This window comes from Phascolarctos cinereus, unplaced genomic scaffold (assembly GCF_003287225.1).
Source record: "Phascolarctos cinereus isolate Bilbo 61053 unplaced genomic scaffold, phaCin_HiC Scaffold_2;HRSCAF=192, whole genome shotgun sequence".
Taxonomy (NCBI): domain Eukaryota; kingdom Metazoa; phylum Chordata; class Mammalia; order Diprotodontia; family Phascolarctidae; genus Phascolarctos; species Phascolarctos cinereus.
Genome location: NW_027555625.1, coordinates 270,725,653 through 270,746,593, shown reverse-complemented (window position 1 = coordinate 270,746,593; position 20,941 = coordinate 270,725,653). Strand labels below are relative to the sequence as shown.

The following is a 20,941-nucleotide window of genomic DNA, read 5'->3' as shown; positions in this document are numbered from 1 at the left end:
TTCAAGTCAAAGTCTTCCTCCCTGGTCTCCATCCCCCTCTGTGTGTTGTCTCCCCTACTAGAATGTAAGGGTTTGTCTTTGTATTTATGCCTCACTTTTTAGTATGATGCTCAGCATGTAATAGGTGCTTAATAATTTCTTTTTGTTCATTCATTCATTCATTCATTCACTCACTCACTCATCCATCATTTCATTTGAGCCACTTGGAGAAGACAAAATTAGAGGTAAGTTAAAGAACGAGGACCTGAGAGAGAGAATAATTGTGCAATGCTGCTGGTCAGGCAGGCTGGTTAACTGCACGTGGAATCCCATCTCTCCTCTCCCCACCCTCCAGCCTCCAATCCTGGTGATTCTCAGTGATGGAGGTCAGGCTCTTTCCTACCCATGGCCCCCATATCTCTTTCCATGCAAGTAAAATGAGATTTGAGGTGGGTTGAGAGAAGAAATGGCCCTTCTCCAGCCTGGGAGTCTTTGGGTCCTCATTCCTTGTATCCTTCAAAGCTCCCTCTGTTCTTGGGAGCTCACCACATGCTGATCTTCCTGTTTCCTATGTGTATACATTACAGGACCCAGCGCTAGAAGGGACCTGAGAGATCATTTAGTCCTTCATTTAGGGAAACTGAGGCCCAGAGAGGGTAAAGGGCTTGTCTAAGATCGTAGTATTCAACCCAGGCTTTGAGACACTAAATGTGGTGTTCTTCCCACTAAGCAATGCCACCTTTACTCCTTCCCCTCGGCACTCACTACTCTCATGTGTGCATAGCCTCTCCCAGGGTCCAGACCTCAACAATACCCTCACCCCGGGTCCAACATTCCTCATCAACTCCACAGGGGCTGTGAGGCACAAGTTTCTTTCTCAATTCAGGGGCCTTCCCCTGCCCCTCCTGTTGAGAGGCCCTCAGTAGCCTGGCTGAGCCAGGTGGATCAATAGAGGTTTGTTTCTCAGGCAGGTAATTAGGGGCACAGAGTAGAGAAGGAGGTAGGGGAGGCAGATCGGTGGGTACAGAGTTGAGATTCAGACTGAGCATCAAGGCCAGAAATGAGCTAGATGTATCAAAGGGTCAGTTAGCCAGAGCAAACATCAAAGAAGAGAGATACAGAAAAGTGTCTGACAGCCCAGCGAGGGCAAGCTGGATTGTACAGAGTCCCCTCTGGCCCAGGGCTACTCAGCTGGGTCAACAACAATGCTTCCTGTTTTCACTAGGTTGCTAAAAAAAGATAGAGATATTTCTTCTCCAGGGGGGTTTCTTAGCATCTCAACCCCATCCAAAACCTCAGCACATTGGTTTTGTAGGCTTTAGAGAAGGGAGGGACCTTAGGCTATCTAAAGCTTGAAAGGCTCTTGGAATAGACTGTAACCCATCTTTTGAGTCCTGCCAAAAGGCTTGGTCATGGAGCCAGGGGGACAGGGGCTGTTTGCGGGTGGACAGTTTTTTTGAACCCTTCCCCTTCTCCGCGCCCTCCCCCCCTCCCCTCCCAGTGTTCTCTAAGCTCCATGGAGGCATTGGATTTGATCTGGGGGCTGACTATCCAGAATGCTGCCAACTCTGACCTAAGATCAAGTTCAAAGTCCCCTGGGAACGCAAGGAATGTTTGGGCAGAGGGTGGGAAGGGGGGGAGGAAACTTGGCTTTGTGGTCAAGCCTCTTTTGGCGGGGGGTGGGGAAAGGAGCTCAAAAGGTGGGTTTCGGCAGACTATTAGCACATAGGAAATCAGAGCTGGGAGGAATATTAGACACCACTGGAGTGTGTTTGAATTAAGCAAGTGCACTGGGGCCATCATTTTACAGATGAGGGAATAGAAGCCTAAACAGGTAAAGGGATTTGCCTAAAGTCATATAACTAGTAAGTAGCAGAGATGAGATCTGAATTTGGGCTCTGTGGGGCCTGGGAGCTTTGAATAGGTTTGACTTACTCAAGTAAACCTGAGAAAAATTAAAATAAAAATCCAAACGTTGGAACACCCCCAAGTGGGCTCCCAGACATCCAGGGTTCAGAGGTGAACAGAAGAGCAGTAAAAGCTGGGGTTTCCAAATGGTGCCCCACCAGGCTCTGGTTGTTTCCCCAAGGCCTCTCTCCTACCTTCCAATTGAAGCTGCCTGAGAAAGTTGAGTGGCCCCTGGGGATGATTTCCTTGTTTGCTCTCTGGGGTTCCCAAGATCCCATTACCCTACTCATGGATAGGAGCCCCAGACTGAGGAAAAGCCCAGTCTCTCCTGTGGGGCCCCAGAGCAATCAACCCTGGAAGGCTGATCACAGCCGGTGACTCTTGGGAACTGTGGGGCCCCCTAGCACAGCCCAGATCCCTTTTCAAAAGGCATGTCCCAGGCATTACAGTCAGCCAGTGACAAAGACCTCTGTTCTCCTGGTCTTGGGGTGGGGGTAGGGGTCGGGAGGAAAGGCAGAGGAGACTAGACTATGGATTCTGCTTACCTTCATCCCGGCTTCACCTGGAAGGCCAGGCTCTCCCAAAGCACCAGGAGGTCCCTGAAAGAAAGCTTTGTTGTAACTGCCAGAGCTGACCAATAGATGCCAGCAGGCAGGGATGGAGAGAGGAAGCCTGGCCCTCCATGCCCCCTTGGGGAAGTATTTCTCTTTTACCTGCTTCAGCTCAATAGACAGGAATGGAGGGTAAATCTCAGAAAAGACAAAGAGGGGAGATGCTGTTCTCACTGAGATTGTGGTCTCCATTGGACAGTCAACTCTCTAGAACTGGGTTCTAGCCCTAGCTCTATTGTTGACTCACTGTGTGGTCCTTGGCAGGGCCCTAACCTTTCCCAGATCCTCTAGCAAAACTCACACTCACTCCCTTGGAGGTGGGGTGTGGGATGGGAAGATAAAGGAGATCCATGGATCCTGCAAAGTCCTTGGAGCTCTTAGGAAGAAGGTAGCCAAAGGGGACCATCAAACCAGCCAAAGCCACAGTTTGGAAGGCAGGATAAATAGACCTTGAAGGCAAACTGAGGGAGTGACTGACAGGTAGAAGAGGAAGAACACTGAACCTGGCCTCTTGTGCCCTGAAGACCCAGGGTGAGCCTCAGCTCCAGTGCCTCCTAGCTTTGTCACTTCCCCTTTCTCTGAGCCACAGTTTCCTCATCTGGAAGATGGGGGTAACCATATGTTCACTACTTACTTTAGAGGGTTGTTGTGAGTGGAGCACCCCCTTTGGGGCACGGAGCAAGTCTCCCGTAAAAACCTCAGAGTGTAGCAACAGAAATGGGAGACATTTGCCTTTAGTTGAGGAGCTATTCCCCCTGCCCCCTTCTCCTCAATCTAGCCCCTAGGCCTGGTTGTTAGATCAGAGAAAGATCAGCCTCAACTATGAGGAGCTTCAAGGAGAGATCACTTTGCAAGCACCGTGACCTTCTCCACAGCAGGCATCAGGCTTTCTGAAGGGGGTCCCACAGAAGGGGACTGTATTCAGGGGTATCAGAACCACAAAAGGACTGGTGGTTCTTTACCTGAGTGAGCCCCAAGGCTCTTCTCCCTTCCTGGAGGTTGGGAGGCATGGGCTGAGTCACTGGGGGTCAGGGGTGATACTCCCCACTGTGATAACACAAAAGGCCTTCTAGGCATCAGGGGATAGGAAGGAAGGCCCATGCCAGGCCGTAGGTGATGGGAGTTTCAGATCAGTACTTCCCGGCCGAGCCCAGAAGCTGCTTGGAGGCAGGCTGGGAGCTGAGCTCCCCATTCGTGCGGTTTACCACATTAAGAGCTTTTTGGCAGGCCTGGGATGGAAAATCTTGTGATTCATACAACTATAAGGGGGAGGGGGACGGCAGGAATCGCCTGATAGCTGAGCTTTTAGCTGAATGAGTACATCCATTCTCTTTGAGGCCAAGCAAAAAGACGACAGACAACTAACCCCAAGGGATGGGAGCTCTGCTTTGGGGGGGGGGCTGGAGTGTGTTGGAAAGGACCCTAAGTTCTGTGAATCTCAGTCAGTTCCCTGTCTTATTGCCAGACTTCTATACTGCAGTAAAGTCCCCATAAGTCAAATAAGGAGGGAAATGTCTTCTCCCATTTTCGGTGGAGGAGAGGCATTGAATGGTGATAGGATCACAAGATCTAAAGTTAGAATGGACCTTAGGGAGCATATGTCCCACCCACTTGTTTCACAGATGAAGAAACTAAGGTCCAGAAAGTTTAAGTGGCTTGCCCTAAATTACAGAATTAGAATTTAAATTCAAGTCTTCTAAATCCTGTCCTCATTGCACAAGGTTAGGTTCCTGGTTAGGTAAAGCCAGGAAATAGATCCAGGAGTCCTCATCTCATTCCCTGAACCCATCTTTTCTCCCATTTTGAGGGTAGACTGCTATTTTGACACCACAGTAGTAAGGCATTGAAGCAGTTATCTTCTATAGTTCTCCAGCTGCTCTGGGTTCTAGTCCTGACTACCGCTGACTCACTGTGTAGATTCGAGCAAGTCCCTTAAACTTTCTGTGACCCTTCTGTAAAAGGGGGTGGGAGAATGGATCTAGTACATGGAAAAAAAGAAGCAGGTAGTGCAGAAAGAGGTCACAAAACTCCTCGTAGGCTACAATGGGACAGAGGAGAACGGAATTTCCTGCAGTTCACATTACTGGCCTCCAAACTCATGGTAAGCCCCTTCTGGGGATTCCCAAAGGCCTGGAAATGTGTAGTCATCCAGATTAGCTTTCCACAGAGGCAAAGCAGGCACCTACTAATTGGGCATCATTTCAGAGGGCAGGTCCACATGTCACTGGGGAGGCCCAGAAAGCTCCTCCACCCTCATCTCCCTGAAATTTCAGTGAGAGTGAGAGGCAGTAAGGTGTAGCAGAAAAAACACAGATGGTAAAAGTGGGATTTGAAATGGAAAGGAGGCCTGGGTCAGTGTCCTGACTCTGCTAGTTACTAACTGTGTGAATCTGAGTAGTATTCACTTAACCTATCTGACCCCTTTTCTTTATCTGCAAAATGATAATAATATCATAATTTCTTCTCCCTTATACTTACTTCACAGCATTATTGAACTGAATTAACGTATGTGAAAACATGGATACATTGAAGAGATTTTTTGTTCAGTCATTTCTCAGTCATGTCTGATTCTTTGTGACCCCATCTGGGGTTTTCTTGGCACAGATACTGGAGTGGTCTGCCACTTCCTTCTCCAGTTCAGTTTACAGATGAGGAAACTGAGGCCAACAGAGTTAAGTGACTTGGCCAGAGTCAAACGGCTAATAAATGTCTAAGGCCAGATTTGAACTCAGGAAGACTCATCTTCCTGATTCCAGGCCTGATGCTCGATTCACTGTGTCACCTACCTGCCCCATGAAAAGGATTACTATTAACTTAAAGTTTTGATCTCTGTTAGAATGCAAACATTTCTACGAGAAAGAAGATGGATCCATCTGTTAGCAGTCATTTGGACCTCATTAGTGAACAAGTTTATTAAAGCCTTCTTTTAAAATAAGTTTTCATAACGGGAGGAGGAAAAATCAGGAGCATCCACATGGGAGGCAGAATGAAGAATATGGAGGGTGGGGGCAACTTGTCAATACTTCGAGAGTGATCCCTGTTGAAAATACTTTCCTGTCACCTTGTACTTCTCTAAGAAACCAGGAGACCTTCTGTGAAGAGGCTTTGGCTGGGAGAAGGGCACGGAAAGAGAAGGTGACAACAAGGAGGTCCATTTATTTAAACACTTTACCTGTGGTCCAATCTCTCCCAATGGGCCAACCAGTCCCTGTGGTCCTTGAGGGCCCTAGAAGGACAGATGGACAAAAATCTCTTTAAGATGCTACTTTTCTCCTATGGAAAGTTCTCTTTCTAGCCAGCTCCAGTCAGACCTTGTAAGCAGTCAGAAGCTCCCAGCCAGGTCCTAGCCAAAGGCTAGGCTCCACCACTCGCCCAAAGAGCTGTCTCTGATTCTCTCAAGAGTCTTTGTTTCATTCCTCCCTCAACCATGGACTAAGGCCAACCTGTGCCCTCGCCTTGCGGAGCACGGGTAAAGCCTCTGGTCTGTGCAGACCTGGCCCACGAGCAGCTTCCAAACCACCAAAGCCTGGTCCCCGGACTTCCTCCAACTCCCTTCTTCCAGACTCCCACTGGAGTCCTCTTTCCACCACAGAGCTCAGAGCTCAGGCCAGCCACACAAATAGACTTCTTTCTTTTTTCCCCCCTGGACTAATCATTTGGGAAAATGAGGCAGTCCAGATTGGCTCTGCAAAACGGGTTAGAGAAGAGGGGCAGAAGAGATATTTAAGTGCTTCTAGGCCTGTGGCCTAATTTCCTTTGGGCCCTTCCCAGCTTCTTTGAGGCTATGACTATGATATTCTGACCTTCTCTCCTGTCTCTCCTTTTAAACCTAGTCCTCCTCACCTGACTCCATATTATCTCTTGAAGAAAGCAAAGATTCCATCCTATCTCTTTGGAGGGAGGAATCCTGTGTCACCCAAAACAATCCCTGTCCCTCCCTGCAGACAGCACTCTTGGTCTTTCCTACAGCATCCACACATTTCCTCTCCCCACATCTTTCAAGATTATGTATTATGTTGGCAGGACAGGAATCACTCCCTTACCCCATTGCCCACCCTCCCCACCACTGCATCCACTCTAGGACTGGCCAAGTTCCCTGGTCCTGCATGCTCCTATGAGCTTGAGGAAGAGTGAAAAAAAAAAAACTATGAAGGCAAGAGGAAGAGAATAGGGAAAGATACTTACCGGTTCTCCTGGAATGCCTTTAGCCCCTGGAGGGCCGGAAGGACCCGGGATTCCCTGCAGGGATCAGATCCTGGAGTTATTTTTGCTCTAGTCACCACCACCTTTCTCCTGCCTCCCACCCACCACCGTGGTCTCAGTCACTCTGGAGGAAAGTGACAGAGACGTGTCCTGGAACTGAATGAAACCAGAATAAGACTCACCAGCAAATACATCTTTGAAGTCATTCCTTCTGCTACCTCCTTCCCCCTTTCCCACGTGCTTATTTCATGAGAAGAAAAAGAAAGGCACCCATGTTTAACACTTACCGGGAAGCCACGAGGCCCCATCTCCCCTCTTTCGCCTTCCTGGCCCTAGAAACATATTTGGAGTAATTAGAGGCTGAGAATCAGGGTCCCAATTCCTCAAGCTCCTGTGTCAGAAAAGTCCATCAAAGGCATGTCTCGTAGTGAAGGGAGTGTGTGTCTAGTGGGGGGGAAGGGGATGGGAGATTGGCAGGGGGCCAGTCTGGCCCCATGCCCTTGGCTCCAGGGAAATTGCTGACATACCTGCTGTCCATCCAGGCCCTGTTTGCCCTGTGTTCCTGGAGGGCCCTGAGGAGGAGAGCAAATAACAGAGAGGCGGGCTTTGGCATTGCAAGGGGTCAGTTTGTGTTGATAGTTTTGGAGGGCCTTGCTCTTTGGAGCCACTGGACCAGGCATAGTTGCCTGGCTCAGAAGGCCTGGGGTCTGAGGTCGGGGAGAGGCCATTATTTCTCATCCCTCTCCATCCAAACCTTCTCTGGTAAGTGGACTGGATCTCGGAATTAGAGGCTGGAAGTGAAGTTAGAGTCCACCCCCTTCCTCTCACAGAGGAGGAAATTGAGGCTGGCAAAGGAGAAGAAACTTGCTCATGGATGTACTCCTAATCACAGGAAGAGCACCAAGCTGCCCACTGATCATTTTGTGCCCTTGCCCTCCACGCCCCCTCCCCAATCCCTACAGTCACCAAGGCCGTATGAGTATGTGAGAGTCTAACCCAGGGGTGGGGAAACCAGTGGCCTCGAGGCCACATGAGGCCTTCTAGGTCCTTGGGTGGGGCCTTTTGACTGAGTCCAAGTTTTACAGAACAAATCCTTTTATTAAGAGGATTTGTTCTGTGAAGTTTGGATTCGGTCAAAGGGCCGCACTTAAGGACCTAGAGGGCCACATGTGGCCTTGAGGCTCTAGGTTCCCCACCCCTGACTCCCCCGCACGGTCTTGCTGGAACTGGCCAAGTCTCTACTCATGGGGTTTTAGGGCAGTCTTGCCTATGGAAGAGGAGTGGAGATAAGGGTGGATAGGATAACTTTTTTCAACTTCCTTTCCAATCCAAGAATTCTGAAAGGGCTTTGTGTGTGTGTCCCTGGCCGGATCTGGAGCTCAGCTACTGCCCTGGACAGGAATACTGACTCTGCTTAGGGGGTGATCAGTGCAGAGGGATTTAACAGGACTCAGCTGCTGGAAAATCATGCTTCCATCCCCCTGAATCCAGCCAGGAAGGAGGGATAGTCTATCTCTGGGCAGGGAAGCATGCATTTTGGGGAGGGCACATACCTTGACACCTTGTGACCCTGGCTCCCCTGCTGGTCCATCTGGTCCTCGGGGCCCCTGAAGAGAGGATGGTCAGAAGAGCAGTGTGAACAGCAGGGGTCTCCCTTGGGCCATAAACAGGGGGAGGCCTGGAGCAGTGCTACCCGCCCCCAGCTTCCACCCCAACCCCACAACCTGGCCCCTACACTCCCTCCCAGCCCATACTTTCCCTGCTCCCTTCAACTCCCACTCCATGGCTTTTCCCAGAACAAGCATGGGGCCAGCTCTCTGGCCTTCTCTGCAAAGACACACAACAGTTCCTTCTCTCACAGTGTACATTCTAGGGGGGAAAATAATGTGTAATTATCTGGGTATGTGCAGATACATACAGAGTAGATGGAAGATCATCTGAAAGGGGAAGGTATAAGCATTTGGGGGGATCAGGAAAGGTCTCTTGCAGAAGATGGGCTTTGGGCTGAATCTCAAGGAAAATGAGGGAAGCTAGGGGACGAAGCTAAGGGGGCAGAGCATTCCATATATGGAGGACAGCCAATACAAAGGCGGAAAGGTTCCCAGGAGATGGAATGTCATGTTTGAAGAACTGAGAAATCAGCCAGTGTAGCTAAATGTTGAGTTTGTAGAGAGAAGTCAGGAATAAAAAGACTGGAAAAGTGGAAAGGGAGGTTGGGGCCAGCGTGTGAAGGGTTTTAAAGGCCAATAGAGAAGTTTATAATTGATCGTGGAGGTAATTGATTGGGAGCTACTGAAGCTCCTTGACTGTGTGTGTGTGTGTGTGTGTGTGTGTGTGTGTGTGTGTGTGGGTGATGTGGTCATACCTACTCTTTAGAAAAATCAGCTTGGCATTTGCATAGAGGATCAATTGGGGAGGGGAGAGACTTGGGGCACAGAGAAACATTAGGAGGCTATTGCAATAGTCTAGGAAAGAGGGGACGGAGGCCTAAATGGAGATGTGGCTGTGAAAGGTGGAAATCTACCCAATGCCTATGTCTGACTTTGCTGATTACCCCCAGCCTCCTTACTGCAGTCCTGCCAACCCCAATCCTGCTAGCAGAAGATGTTGTTCCTGCTGGGGAAGGAATACTTTGCCTCAGCATTCATTCCCCCTTGCCACTCTGGCAGGGGAACGGTGACCATCTGCCCAGGACCCCCTGCCCTCTTAAAAGCAGATGGTTGTAGAAGAGATACCAGATAACACAAGAGGAACAGAAGCACACGTGTACCCCTTTGCGGTTGCGGAGGTGGGGTAAAGAGATGGAAGCCCAAGCACAGGCTGATAACCAAAAAAACAAACAAACCCAAAAACAACAACAGAAAGAGCAGGCTCTGTGGGGGGTCATGGGAGAGGCAATCTGTCTGGATACCCGGCATGAGAGTTAGTCAGATCCAGTCTAGCCAGATGGGCAGAGCCAGGGCAGTGTAAAGGACTGCAAATATCACTGGATTTGGAGTCAGAGAAAACTGGGTTCTAATCCTTGCACTGTTAACTACTTGTACAACCGAGGCCAAGTTATACTCTCTCTGTGCTTGAGTTTTCCAATCTGTCAAAGGAAAGGGGCTGTTTTTGATAATCTCTAACGTTCCTTCCTGCTCTGAATTCTATGATCTTATGACTTCTCCAGCTGCATACAGAGATGGTGAAAACATCTTGGGATTAAGGCAACAACACAGTCTAGCTGGGAATCCAGCTCCTAGGTAAATAGTCAAAGGACAGGTGACTGACGGCTTATTCATTGTGGTCTGGGGGAACACAGGGAGGGAGGATTGGGAAATGGACAGAAACTCCAATCCAATCATTGTGCTGATCCTAGAACAAACCACATTTTACTGAAGGCCCCGGGAAGCAGAGCTGGGCAATGGTGAATGCCCCCAACCCCCTAAAATGGAATGAAGAGTTGATCTGGATGGGGCCTCCATCCGGTCATGCTGACAGATCAGGAGAAGTGAATGGGTAAGAGGCCAATATAGAAGCAACAGAACCAGGAGACAATCTCCCACTGGGGCTACCGAAAGAACCGATGGATGGAGGGCGGGGGAGGCATGAAGACTGCCGTTCTTAGGAACCGCTCTCTGCAGAAACCAAGAGTGGAGAGCCTGGGGGTGGCGGGGAGGAGGCTGAAAGATCCAAGCTGTCAGTTCTGAAGATAAGAATAGCGAGAGAAGGCAGGAGGACCAGAGGGGGATCCTTTGGGTCATCTCCACCTCCCCATTCTCTTCTCCAGACCAGCTTTTTGCCTTGTAAGTCAAAACAGCTGCGGCCACATGCTTCCCATCCCAGAGAGAACAACAAACAATTAAGGGAAGAGAAGGAGGGGAAATGTCCCTCGGGAGCAAATAGAAAAGACGGGATTGACTGACACTGAGCCCAATAGAGAAAAATCTGAGTTTATCAGAGGCGCAGTGATAGACTTCCTTTAGCTCTTGGCTGGGATCCCAGAATATGCTCTTCAGGGAAAGAAGGACTTGGCTCTACCATAGCGACTAGTCTCTCCTATTGGCTCTCGTTTCAGTTAGGAAACTGAGGCCTGGCTCAGCGAAAGAAGAAAGGCTGTTCTTTGAAATGGCTTTCTTTCTGTTGAACGCACCACAATTCTTCTCATCACCCAGTTTCGCTACCTTTGAATCATCTTTGACTCTTCACTCTCCTCCCCACCCCCATATCCAGTCAAGAGCCAAGTCTTGTCAAGTCTATCTTCCAACATCTCTCAAATATATCCCCTTTTCTCCATTCCCATAACCGCACCTTAGTTCAGTCCTTTATCATCTCTCTCCTGTTGCAATAACCTCCTACCCGGTCACTCGGCCTCAACATCTCTCCCCTTTCCCGTCCATCCTCCACCCAATAGCTAAGTGGATGCTCTTAAAGGACCTCTCTGACCATGTCACTTCCTGCTCAAGAAGCTGCAGTCATAGCTCCTATTATTTCCAGGATTTACTTCTATGATCAGAAATAATCTCCTCAGTTTGACATTTGACAACATCTACACTAACTCTGGCCTACCTTTCCAGGCTGACTATACCTTACTTCCTCTCATACACTCAATGCTCCTGTCAAACTTGCCTCTTGTGGTCCCCCATCTCAAATATTCTATCTTCCATCTCTGTGCCTCTGTACAGGCCTTTCCCTGTATCTAGATGCTCCCCCTCCTCATCTCTGCCTCTGGCAACCCCTCACTCCCTTCAAGACTCAGTTTAATTGCTGCCTCCTTCAAGAGGCATTATCACAGGCAACATGGCAGTGGAAAGAGTGTTGGAATTAGAATCCTGGGACCAGAGTTCAAATGTTCGCTCTGCTACGTACGACGCTACGACCTTGAGCAAATCACGTCTCTCTTCATTTTCTCACCCGTAAAATGAGGGGATTGTACTAGATGACCCCTGAGGTCCCTTCCTGTTTTAGATCTATGATTCTACAATCTACACTAGCATGAAGAGGACTTTCCTTATTCTCTCAGTCATTAGTCTCCCACCAAAAATAAACAAAATCCCACCACACACTAGGTATAGATCTTGTATTCTGTGAATCTATGATTACTCTCACCCTCCCACAGTAGAAAGTAAGCTCCTTGAAGGTAGGGGCCTTTTCACTTTTGTATTTGCATCTCTAGTGCCTCATACAGTGTAGCCTCTTAGTAGATGCTGATCGACTGATCGCCACTCATCAGAGGAGGGCAGTGACCCAGAGTGCTGTGGGGTAAATGGCCTCTCCCAGTGTCTCCACACTTGGCCTAGTGACCCGGTAATTTGCTGGGTCTGACTTGGGGAAGGCATCTCCCTCAGCCAGAGGCCTTCTCAGTTTGGTGGCAATGAACCCTGTTTAGGAATAAAGCAATAGATGTGGGGTTAAACAGTTTTCTAAAAATTATATGAAGGTCAGAGGCAAATGGAAACTCCTTTCGGGTTTCCCTCCCATCTGAACATGATCTCAGAGTTGTGGCCAAGAGCTTCATTCTGAAGAATCTTCTAAAATATAATTGATCCCAACTAGAGGCAACAGTATAATGTGACTGCTTAAAAGGCTAATGGCACTTTAGGCTTCATAATAACAAAACAGTTATCGTTTATATAGCTCCCACTATGTGCCAGGCACTGTGCTAAGTGCTTTACAATTAAATGTGATCAGATCTAATTTGATCCTCACAACAACCCTGGGAGATAGGTACTATTATCATCTCCACTTTACAGATGAGGAAACTGAGGCAAACAGAAATTAAGTGACTTGCCCAGGGTCACCTAGAGAGTCAGTGTCTGAGGCCAAATTTGAATTCAGTCTACAGCGCTCTATCCACTGGGCCACACAGCTAGCTGCCTGATGTGCTTGAAGAGAGGCATATGAGGGTGACAGTCCTTGATGTACGCTGTGCTGGTCACAACACATCTGGGATGCTGCATTCGGTACATCCATGCCTGAGTGGCACATTTTATGCAGGACGCTTAGAAATTGGAATCTCTCATGAAAAGCATGCTTGAAACCACATGTTATCAGGAGCAATTATAGGTTTAAAGCTGTTAGGGTCATGAGAGGTCATCAAGTACAACATCCTCATTTTACAGATTGGGAAACTGAGCCCTAAAGAGTTTTAGTGATTCAGCCAAGATCAAACAGCTAGTATGTACCTGGAGTAGAATCTGAATCCAGGTCTTTTTGACTCTAAGTGCAAAGATCTATCCATGATAGACTGGTGGGGGATAGAGATGAGCAGGGGGTTGAGAATATAATCACTGCATTCAAATATTTTAAGGGCTGTCCTTTGGAAGAGGAATTGGACTTATTCCACATATTCTGTCTCATTCCAGAAGATGGAACAATGGATGGAAGTCATAGAAAGGTAGTTTTTGGCTCAATATAGGGAAGAAGTTCTAGACTTTTAGAAACAGAATAGACTGCCTTGTAAAGCATCAAGTTTACATCAGTGGATGGAATGCTTAATAGATGGAGATGCTTAAGCAAAGACTAGATGACCACCTGCCAGGGATGGAATAGGAGACATACATTCTTTCTTTTTTTTTTTTTGGCAATTGGGGTTAAGTGACTTGCCCAGGGTCACACAGCTAGTAAGTGTCAAGTGTTTGGTCTGAGGCCTGATTTGAACTCAGGTTCTCCTGACTTTAGGGCCGGTGCTCTATCCACTGCACCACCTAGCTGCCCCAGAGACACACATTCTTCAGATGAGGGTTGGACTAGGTGGTCTCTAAGGGCTTTCCCAATTCTAACACTTTGATTTCATACTCCAGTGATTTTAAGAGTCCAGGACTGAAAAATCCAGAAGCCCCTATTGCAAGAGGAAGGGCAGAAGATGCCCCAGGACTCCGCAGCCTGATCTGACCGAGGTCTTCCTTCTCTCCTGGTTCTCCTGCTGAGTTCCCCTACATGCAGAGCAGTATTTGTGTTTCTAGTGGCCCTCTGTGGGCCAAGGATACTGGGGATGGGGACTGGGAAGGGAGCTGGCAAATGGAGCTCGTCCTTCAAGCAGCCACCAGAGAAGACAAGAAACTTCTGTTACCGAGCCTGATCCTTTCCCTGACCTGCTGAAAGGATGCTGTCTAATCAACATCAGCCATTTTAAATGTCCCCGGTAGAAGTTGGAGATGTTGCTGATTGGAGAAGAGAATGATGAAGTTTGACAGGAACAAATGTAAGGTCCTGAACTTCACTTAAAACAAAATAAACTTTTCAGCACTGTTAGTCATCTAATATATACTACACAGCTCAGTTCAGCACTTAATTACATTCAACCTAGTAGAATGTCTGCTAATTGCTTTGTATGCATTGGTCTGGCTTGCCGGACTAGACTGCAAACCCCCTGAGGGGAGGGACTTTGTCTTATACTTCAGTCTCCTTCATAGTGCCAAGTTGGGCGCAGAGTAAACACTTAGGGAATATTGACTTGAGAAAAGAAGACTTAATGGTGGGGGAAGGAAGCAAACATTTGAGGGGCTATGCAGAAAAATTGTCTGCTTAGCCCTAGAGAGAGTGCTGAGGAAAAGTTGCAGAAAGGAAGACATATTCAACACAAGGAAAAACTTCCTAACAACTAGAGCTTTCTAATTCCTAACTCTTAGAACTGTCTTGGGAAGGAGTGGGTTCCCCATTACTAGAAGTATTCAAGCACAGGCCGACTAATCACTTGTCAAGGAATCCAGTACAGGTATGGGTTGGCCTGATACATTCAAATCCCAGCTCTGACAATCCTTATTGGTATTACCATAGACACACTACGTTCCTTTTCTTTGCTCAGTTTCCTCATCTGTTGGGTGAAAGGGTTGGGGGCGATCCTCTCCGAGATCCTTTCCAGCTCTAAATGTTACGACCCTACTTAGGCCTCAGTGCTAATACTGGATCAAGAAAAATCAGCATGTTAAAAGTCTGACGGAAGCACTAGGTTCAAATGGATCTGATGCCAGGAAAGTGTGACTGAAAGAAACTCTCTTTGAAAACTCATCTTCAGCAGTAGAATAAAGACCCAGTCTCAGGATATCAGACAGCAATGATGGGGCAGAAAGAATGCCTGACTAGAACACAGGAGAGCTGAGGTCCAACTCCACTCCTTACTAGCCATGTGGCCTTGGGCAAATCCCCTTCCCTCCCTTTCTTCATATGTAGAATTAAAAAGGTTGAATTAAATGTTCTTGGTGATCCTTTAGGTGTTAACATTCTGTGTTCCATGTTAGGGAAACATCTCTAATCTCCTTAGGAAGAAACTATGGAAGATGTGTTCCACACTCAGCCATCATAATAAAAATAGCTAGCATTCATGGCTTTAAGGTCTGAAGAGCACTTTGCATGTGTTATCCCATTTCATCCTTACAGCAACTCTTAAAGTAGGTACTATTATTATATCTTCATTTTACAGATTGAGGAAATTGAGGCTTCAGTGACTTGCCCAGGGTCATACTGCTAGCAGATATCTGAGGTGGGATTTGAATCCAGGTCTTCTTGGCTGTAAGTCCTGTGCCCCATCCACTATGCTGGGGAGTCTGTAGTACAGCGTACCCTTAACTATCTCAATCCACTATGCCAAATAGTTAACTCACCATGGTGCCCCCATCAGAAAGGGTCCTGAGCTGGACAGCCCATCAGTCTGACCTAGAAGGGTACAGCTGACATTCCTACCGACTGCTGCCAGAGGTTGACACCATGCTGCCAAAGAACTCAATCCTCTGAGCTAAGAGCAGATGAACAAAATTCGCCCTTCCCTGTCTGGTCCAAAGCAACAAGGGAGTCAGACAAAGGAGGAGGCATGGGGCCAGGCAGCCCGCGGGTGAGACAAAGCTAGGGACTAGCATAGCAGGGGGATAGCCTGACTCTCAGCCCCAAAGCAGGGCCAAAGAACTCGGGTCCATCTTGCTCCATGGTGGTACACCCACGCTGGTGAAGCGCTGCAATGTGACCTCATTGGGAAGAGAGGGGCAGAAGCTGTCCTCCTCTAGCAGGGGGAAAGCTGAGTTTCAGAGTGGTCTGGTAAACGGCCCAGTTATTTAGCTCATTAAGGCTTAGAAATTAAATTTATGACTATTTTGAGTCCTTACTAGAATGACAGGAGCAATAAGTCAAGGATCTCATTGGACCAGCTAAACTGTCTAAACCAGAGGTTCTTAACCCTGGGTCCATGGACCCCCAGTGGGCCCATGGGCTCAGGGGTTCCATGGACTTTGACAGAAAAAATTTACATCTTTATTTTCATTAACCTCTACCTGAAATTCAACATTTTCTTTAATTATTTAAAAACATTCTGAGAAAGGGAGCATAGGCTTAAACAGACTGCCAAAGACTGCCATGACATGAAAACAGTTAAGAACCCCTGGTCTAAACATTCCTGAGATACTGGCTTGGAGGTCAATTCCCAAGACAGGTGGGTCTCTGCCTAGGGAGTGGGTGGCTGGATAGCCAGGAAAAATGTCTTCTTCCCTAGCTCAATATCCTTTTAGGATCACAAGGGCCAAGCCTGAATACAGTAATTAAATTTCCTTTCATAGGACTGAGAAAGTTATTAATGGAATCATGCCTGAAGACCATATAGGATGCTAAGAAAGAAGTCCAGGACCCTAACTGAGTTTTGGTTTTAGTTGGGAGGGTAAGGAAAGGGAGTAATTTTCTATGTTTTTAATGGGCATTTTTTTACCTACAAATGGTGGAGGGTTGGCCCTCTCCTAATTAGGAGGGCCTTATGATTCTCTTCTGGCCTTTTTAGGAGAGCTCTCATCTAGCATTTCTTAAAGGTTGAGAAGAACCAAGATTCTGAGTATAAACAAATCTGAGTGTTAACAGAGGACCGACCATGAGGAGCGCTCTAAAGGTCCTTACTGCTCACCGGATTCTGTGATCCCATGTCCTTCTCTGAAGGCAGTGATTCTGCCCTCCCATGAGATGACCAGAGAGAAGACTTTGGAAGAAGCAAACCTATGAGTTCCCATCCCACTTTGAGACCTTAAGGAAGTAGAGTTTAAAAAAAGATAGAAAGTCAGAGCAACACACCCAGGCCCCATGCTTTGAAGAAGAAAGTAGGAAGAAGGATTTGGCCCCTTCAGTTGATGTGAAAAAGAACTGAGGTTGACGTACATGAGACAGCTTGCAGGGCTCCATGCTAAATCTTTATTCTGTTGTTTCTCCCTCCAAGGCTGCCTCTGATGTGCATTTTTTTTAAGCCAGATTTCACCTGGATCCACATGTTCAAGGGGATTGGGGCAGGAGTGGGGGGAGAAAGCAGCATGATTTTACCCTGGGCTCCAAGCCTCCCTAGGGATGGCCCTGGATGTGAGGTCAGTGAAAGAAGCATAAACATGGCCCAAAACAAGAGGGCTGAACTAAAATGTGACTGGCTGCTAATTTAAATTTTCAACTACACATTCCCTCCACCACCCCCATTCCCAAACTAATACAGTGCAGACTTCATCAGCCCTCCAGGTTGTGGAGATTGGTTACAATCAAAGCCATATGACAATGCTTTCATATCTGCTCCCCCAAGTGAGATGCTTTTCATTAAGCCCTGGAAGATGGGCCTGGGAGTCTGGCTTGCCTGGAATGAACACTCTCCATCTCATGAATGTTTCCATTCCAGACCTGATTAAGATTGTATTGGGAACCCACTGTGAATGACAAATCTGTCCAATTACCTCTCAGGGTCTCCTCTCAGACTCTTCATCCTCCACCCTTGGTGTCTCTAAACTCAACGTGTACCTGAGGGTTCTCAGGGCTGGGGCCGGAGGCTGGAGGGACCCCAAAGACTTGTCTGCAGTGTGGGAAGCTTCAAGCTTTTACAGATGAGGAAACTGAGGCTCAGTACATAGTAGAGCAAGGATTCAAACTTATGCCCTCTGACTACAAATCCAGTTGTTTTTTTCCTCACTGGGTAAAAGAACCCCACTCCTCACATACTTCCCATTCCATAAAATGACTAACTCTTTTCAGCTCCAATTTTTCCCTTTGAATGGCAACCACATTACACAAATCCAAAAGCCTGTGTCACCTATATTACTGACGTTTGCCTCCCAACTGGGCAAAGCTAGAAGGGAACTTGGAGGTTGCCTAGTCTAAGACCCATTTTCAGTAGAGAAATTTAAGGCACAGAGAATGTGACGAATGACTTGTCCATGGTCTTACAATGAGTATGTGGAAGATCTAGGATTAGAACCCAGGACTCCTAACTCTTAGCCTAGTATTATTACCACTATTCTACAGAAGGGGGGTGTGGGGGTGGGGACAGTAAATTACATGGTTATTTCTATATTCCATATTTACATATTCTACATATGGGAGACACAAGACTTAAAGACTTAAAAGATTGGATCCCAAACCCTCTGAGCATCTTGTTAGTAAAATACACAGCTCCAGCAAGGCCTGACTCTGCAGGTTCCGGATGCCTCCTAAAATGCTCAGCTTGGGGGACTTTGATGTGGTTGGGGGCCTGGGTTTCCTCAAGTAGAAGATGCATTCTTCCACTCAGTGTTGGGAAAAGAGTAGAGGGAGCTTGCTGAGGGGGAGGGTGGAGGGGGCTGGGACTAGGGGAGCTCTTAGGTTTGACATCTGTGGAGGAAATGCAGGCCAAAGCTGTAGAGCCAAGCTTTCAAATGAATGTATGTATCTCCAGGAAGGGGAAGGAATGGGGAAAAGAAGCCATTGTCAGAGGGGTTGGTGAGACAAGTCCTAGGTCCCCAGCCTCGGATGCTGCAAGTATCTGGAGTAGCTGAGAGTTCTCGGCACATGGTGAGGGATGGGAGGAAAGCATTAGACTCATGTAGGGGCTTTCTCAACACAAGGACCGAATCCCCCTACAGAGCCCTGTGACACTAAGTACAGTTAGGAGCTCCTGCCTGGGCCTAAGGAATGTCTCTTAATCTCCCCCAAAGCCCAACAGGCTTATCAGACCATCTGGTTTTGGGAAAAGCCAAATCCACTTGAAATCCATCTGAAGAAAAAATGGCATTGGAAAAAGAAAAAGAAATCTAAACCTTCTATCACCCATCACAGGGTTTTGAAAAGAGGCCTTTTTATGGGAAAGCTTAAACGGATATGTTTAATACTGATGATTTCAGTACTTGCTAGGCCATACCCTGATATCTCATCCCCCTTACTTTCCCTACACCAGGGTATAGGTACACCAGGCTGTTGAATGGGGACGTGAGAATGCAAAGGATAGCAGACAGAAGCCAAAGAGTACATCTGTACACAGCTGGCTGAAGAAGCTAGTCTTCCAAAGCGCAGAGGGAAAAGAAGAATGGGCATTTCTGAGCTCAGTACTGCACACAGAGCTGGGTTTGGCCTCTGCGTCTGGCCACATAGGCAAAGATGTTTATTGGGCCAAAGGACACACTGACCGCCATCCCTCCTATGCCTGGCAGTGGGGGAGGGAAGGACAGGGTGGATGGAGTGATCCTCAAAGGAACGTAAGGGGAGTTCTCTTTAGAAGGCTCAGATGAAGAGAGGTCACTTCCCAAACATCCTGAAAGTTGTCAGGATTGGTACTCGCTGTCTCCCTTCTCCTTTCCTTTCCTCATGACCTCATCCCCTCAGCACAGCCTACTGGGGCCTCCCACCCTAGGAGATGATCCAGCCGCTAGAGATCTCTGAGGGAGCTTACCCGACGTCCTTTTGCTCCTCGCATCCCCAGTGGCCCACGAGTTCCAGGAGGTCCCTGTAGTGAGAGAACCATGAAGTTAGAAAAGTGCTTTCTTTGGGTGGGGGGTGGGAGGAGACTGGGGACCAGCACTATGCCTCCCAGAGAAAGAGAAAAGTTGCTGAAAACTGTAGAGGGCTGGATATCCCATTTGGACTTTTGGGTCTAGATCTGAAATTTCCTTGGTATAGGAAACTTTCATTGAGAAAACTACCTCTTCCAGGGTAGATCATTAGCAGCCCTGCAGCTTAGAGTCTTAGGGATTGCCTGGGGCAAGAGGTCAAGTGACTTGCCCAGGGTCACATAGTATGTATCAGAGGTGAAAGCTGACTGTGTGCCCTCCTTGTTCCCATGCAGGCTCTCTAAACATCGTGCAACACAGCCAAGTGAACGCCAATAAACTTGTATTCTCTGGCAGGTCACAGCAACCCAGGAAAAAAAAGGGTGCATGGGCCCAGAGATGGCATGTGCCTGCCCTCTCTAACTGGCCATCAGGCGGGGAATATTTTTTGGCCACAGCAGCTCATTAAACTATCTACTAAGCTGCAGAAGGTCTCTGATTTGTATAGGTAGGTAAGGATTGTTTTCCAGCAGGCGTCAGATTTAAGGAATCAGAGGTATAACTTGAACTGGTGTGTCAGGAGTTAGTGGTAGGAGCAGCAGCACTCCCGCTCCAAAAGGATGGATGCAACCATCAGCCATTGCTGACTACTGGCTGGGAAGAGTCAGGTAAGTCAGTAAGCAGAGGGTGGGGTCAGGCTCAGCCATTTTTGGAAGTTTGTTAAAAGGTGACAATATCACTCAACTGACTGCACCCTTCTCTTTCCTTCATCCAATAATCAATCACTTGGGGAGGTATGGTGGCCCTAAGTACCATTAACCACACACTCTCTAGAATGGGGAAGAGGTGATGGATTTGGAGTCAGTGAGGCCTGGGTTCAAATGCCTCCTCAGACATTTACTAGCTCTGTGACTCCGGGCCAGTCATCGAATGCTCTCCGTGGGTCTCAGTTTCCTCATCTGTAAATGAGCGAGTTGAACCTGATGGCTTCTCAGGTCCTTTCCAACTCCAGATCTATGGCCCTATAATCCTTCCCAAAACCACTCAAGCATCAATCAGTCAACTAATGAGCGTTAGTCAGCTAATGTCCTGGTGCTGGCGATACATACCAGAAATGAAACAATACATTCTAACAGGTGAGACAATATGGACATCTACAGTTTTATGAAAAATATACCAAAGCTCCTCTCGCCCTCACTTAGCTAGTCAGTGTGTAGTAAAAAGACTGTTGGATATAGACTTGGGATTTTAGCTTCCTCATCTGCGAAATGGGTATAGCACATGGCCTATCTTACTATGCTGTTGTAAAGAAAGTGCTTTGTAAACTGTAAAGTGTTATATAAGTGTGAGCTATCAGTATTATTATCAGGCTGAGACAACAGGATCACCTTGAAAGGCTGTGTCCTACCCTGACCTTTCCCAAGCAAATATCCCTTGAGAAGGCTCTGAGCAGACAGCAAAATCTAAGTCCACTCTGGCGCCAGAGGAAAGATGGTCTGGGCAGGATTGGAGAGAGGG

At 47.7% G+C, this 20,941-nt stretch overlaps 1 protein-coding gene across 3 annotated transcripts in view; it reads right to left on the bottom strand.

The window, feature by feature from the left end:
- Positions 1-20,941, bottom strand: part of COL27A1 (collagen type XXVII alpha 1 chain) — a 242,693-nt gene that overhangs the window by 62,628 nt on the left and 159,124 nt on the right. For all 3 annotated transcript variants that reach the window (XM_020965661.2, XM_020965662.2, XM_020965665.2), the window contains exons 28-34: positions 19,327-19,380; positions 8,255-8,308; positions 7,229-7,273; positions 6,989-7,033; positions 6,684-6,737; positions 5,671-5,724; positions 2,433-2,486 (exon numbers count right to left, since the gene is read on the bottom strand). In XM_020965661.2, coding sequence (XP_020821320.1) covers positions 2,433-2,486; positions 5,671-5,724; positions 6,684-6,737; positions 6,989-7,033; positions 7,229-7,273; positions 8,255-8,308; positions 19,327-19,380 — 360 coding nt within the window. The remainder of the gene's footprint in view (positions 1-2,432; positions 2,487-5,670; positions 5,725-6,683; positions 6,738-6,988; positions 7,034-7,228; positions 7,274-8,254; positions 8,309-19,326; positions 19,381-20,941) is intronic.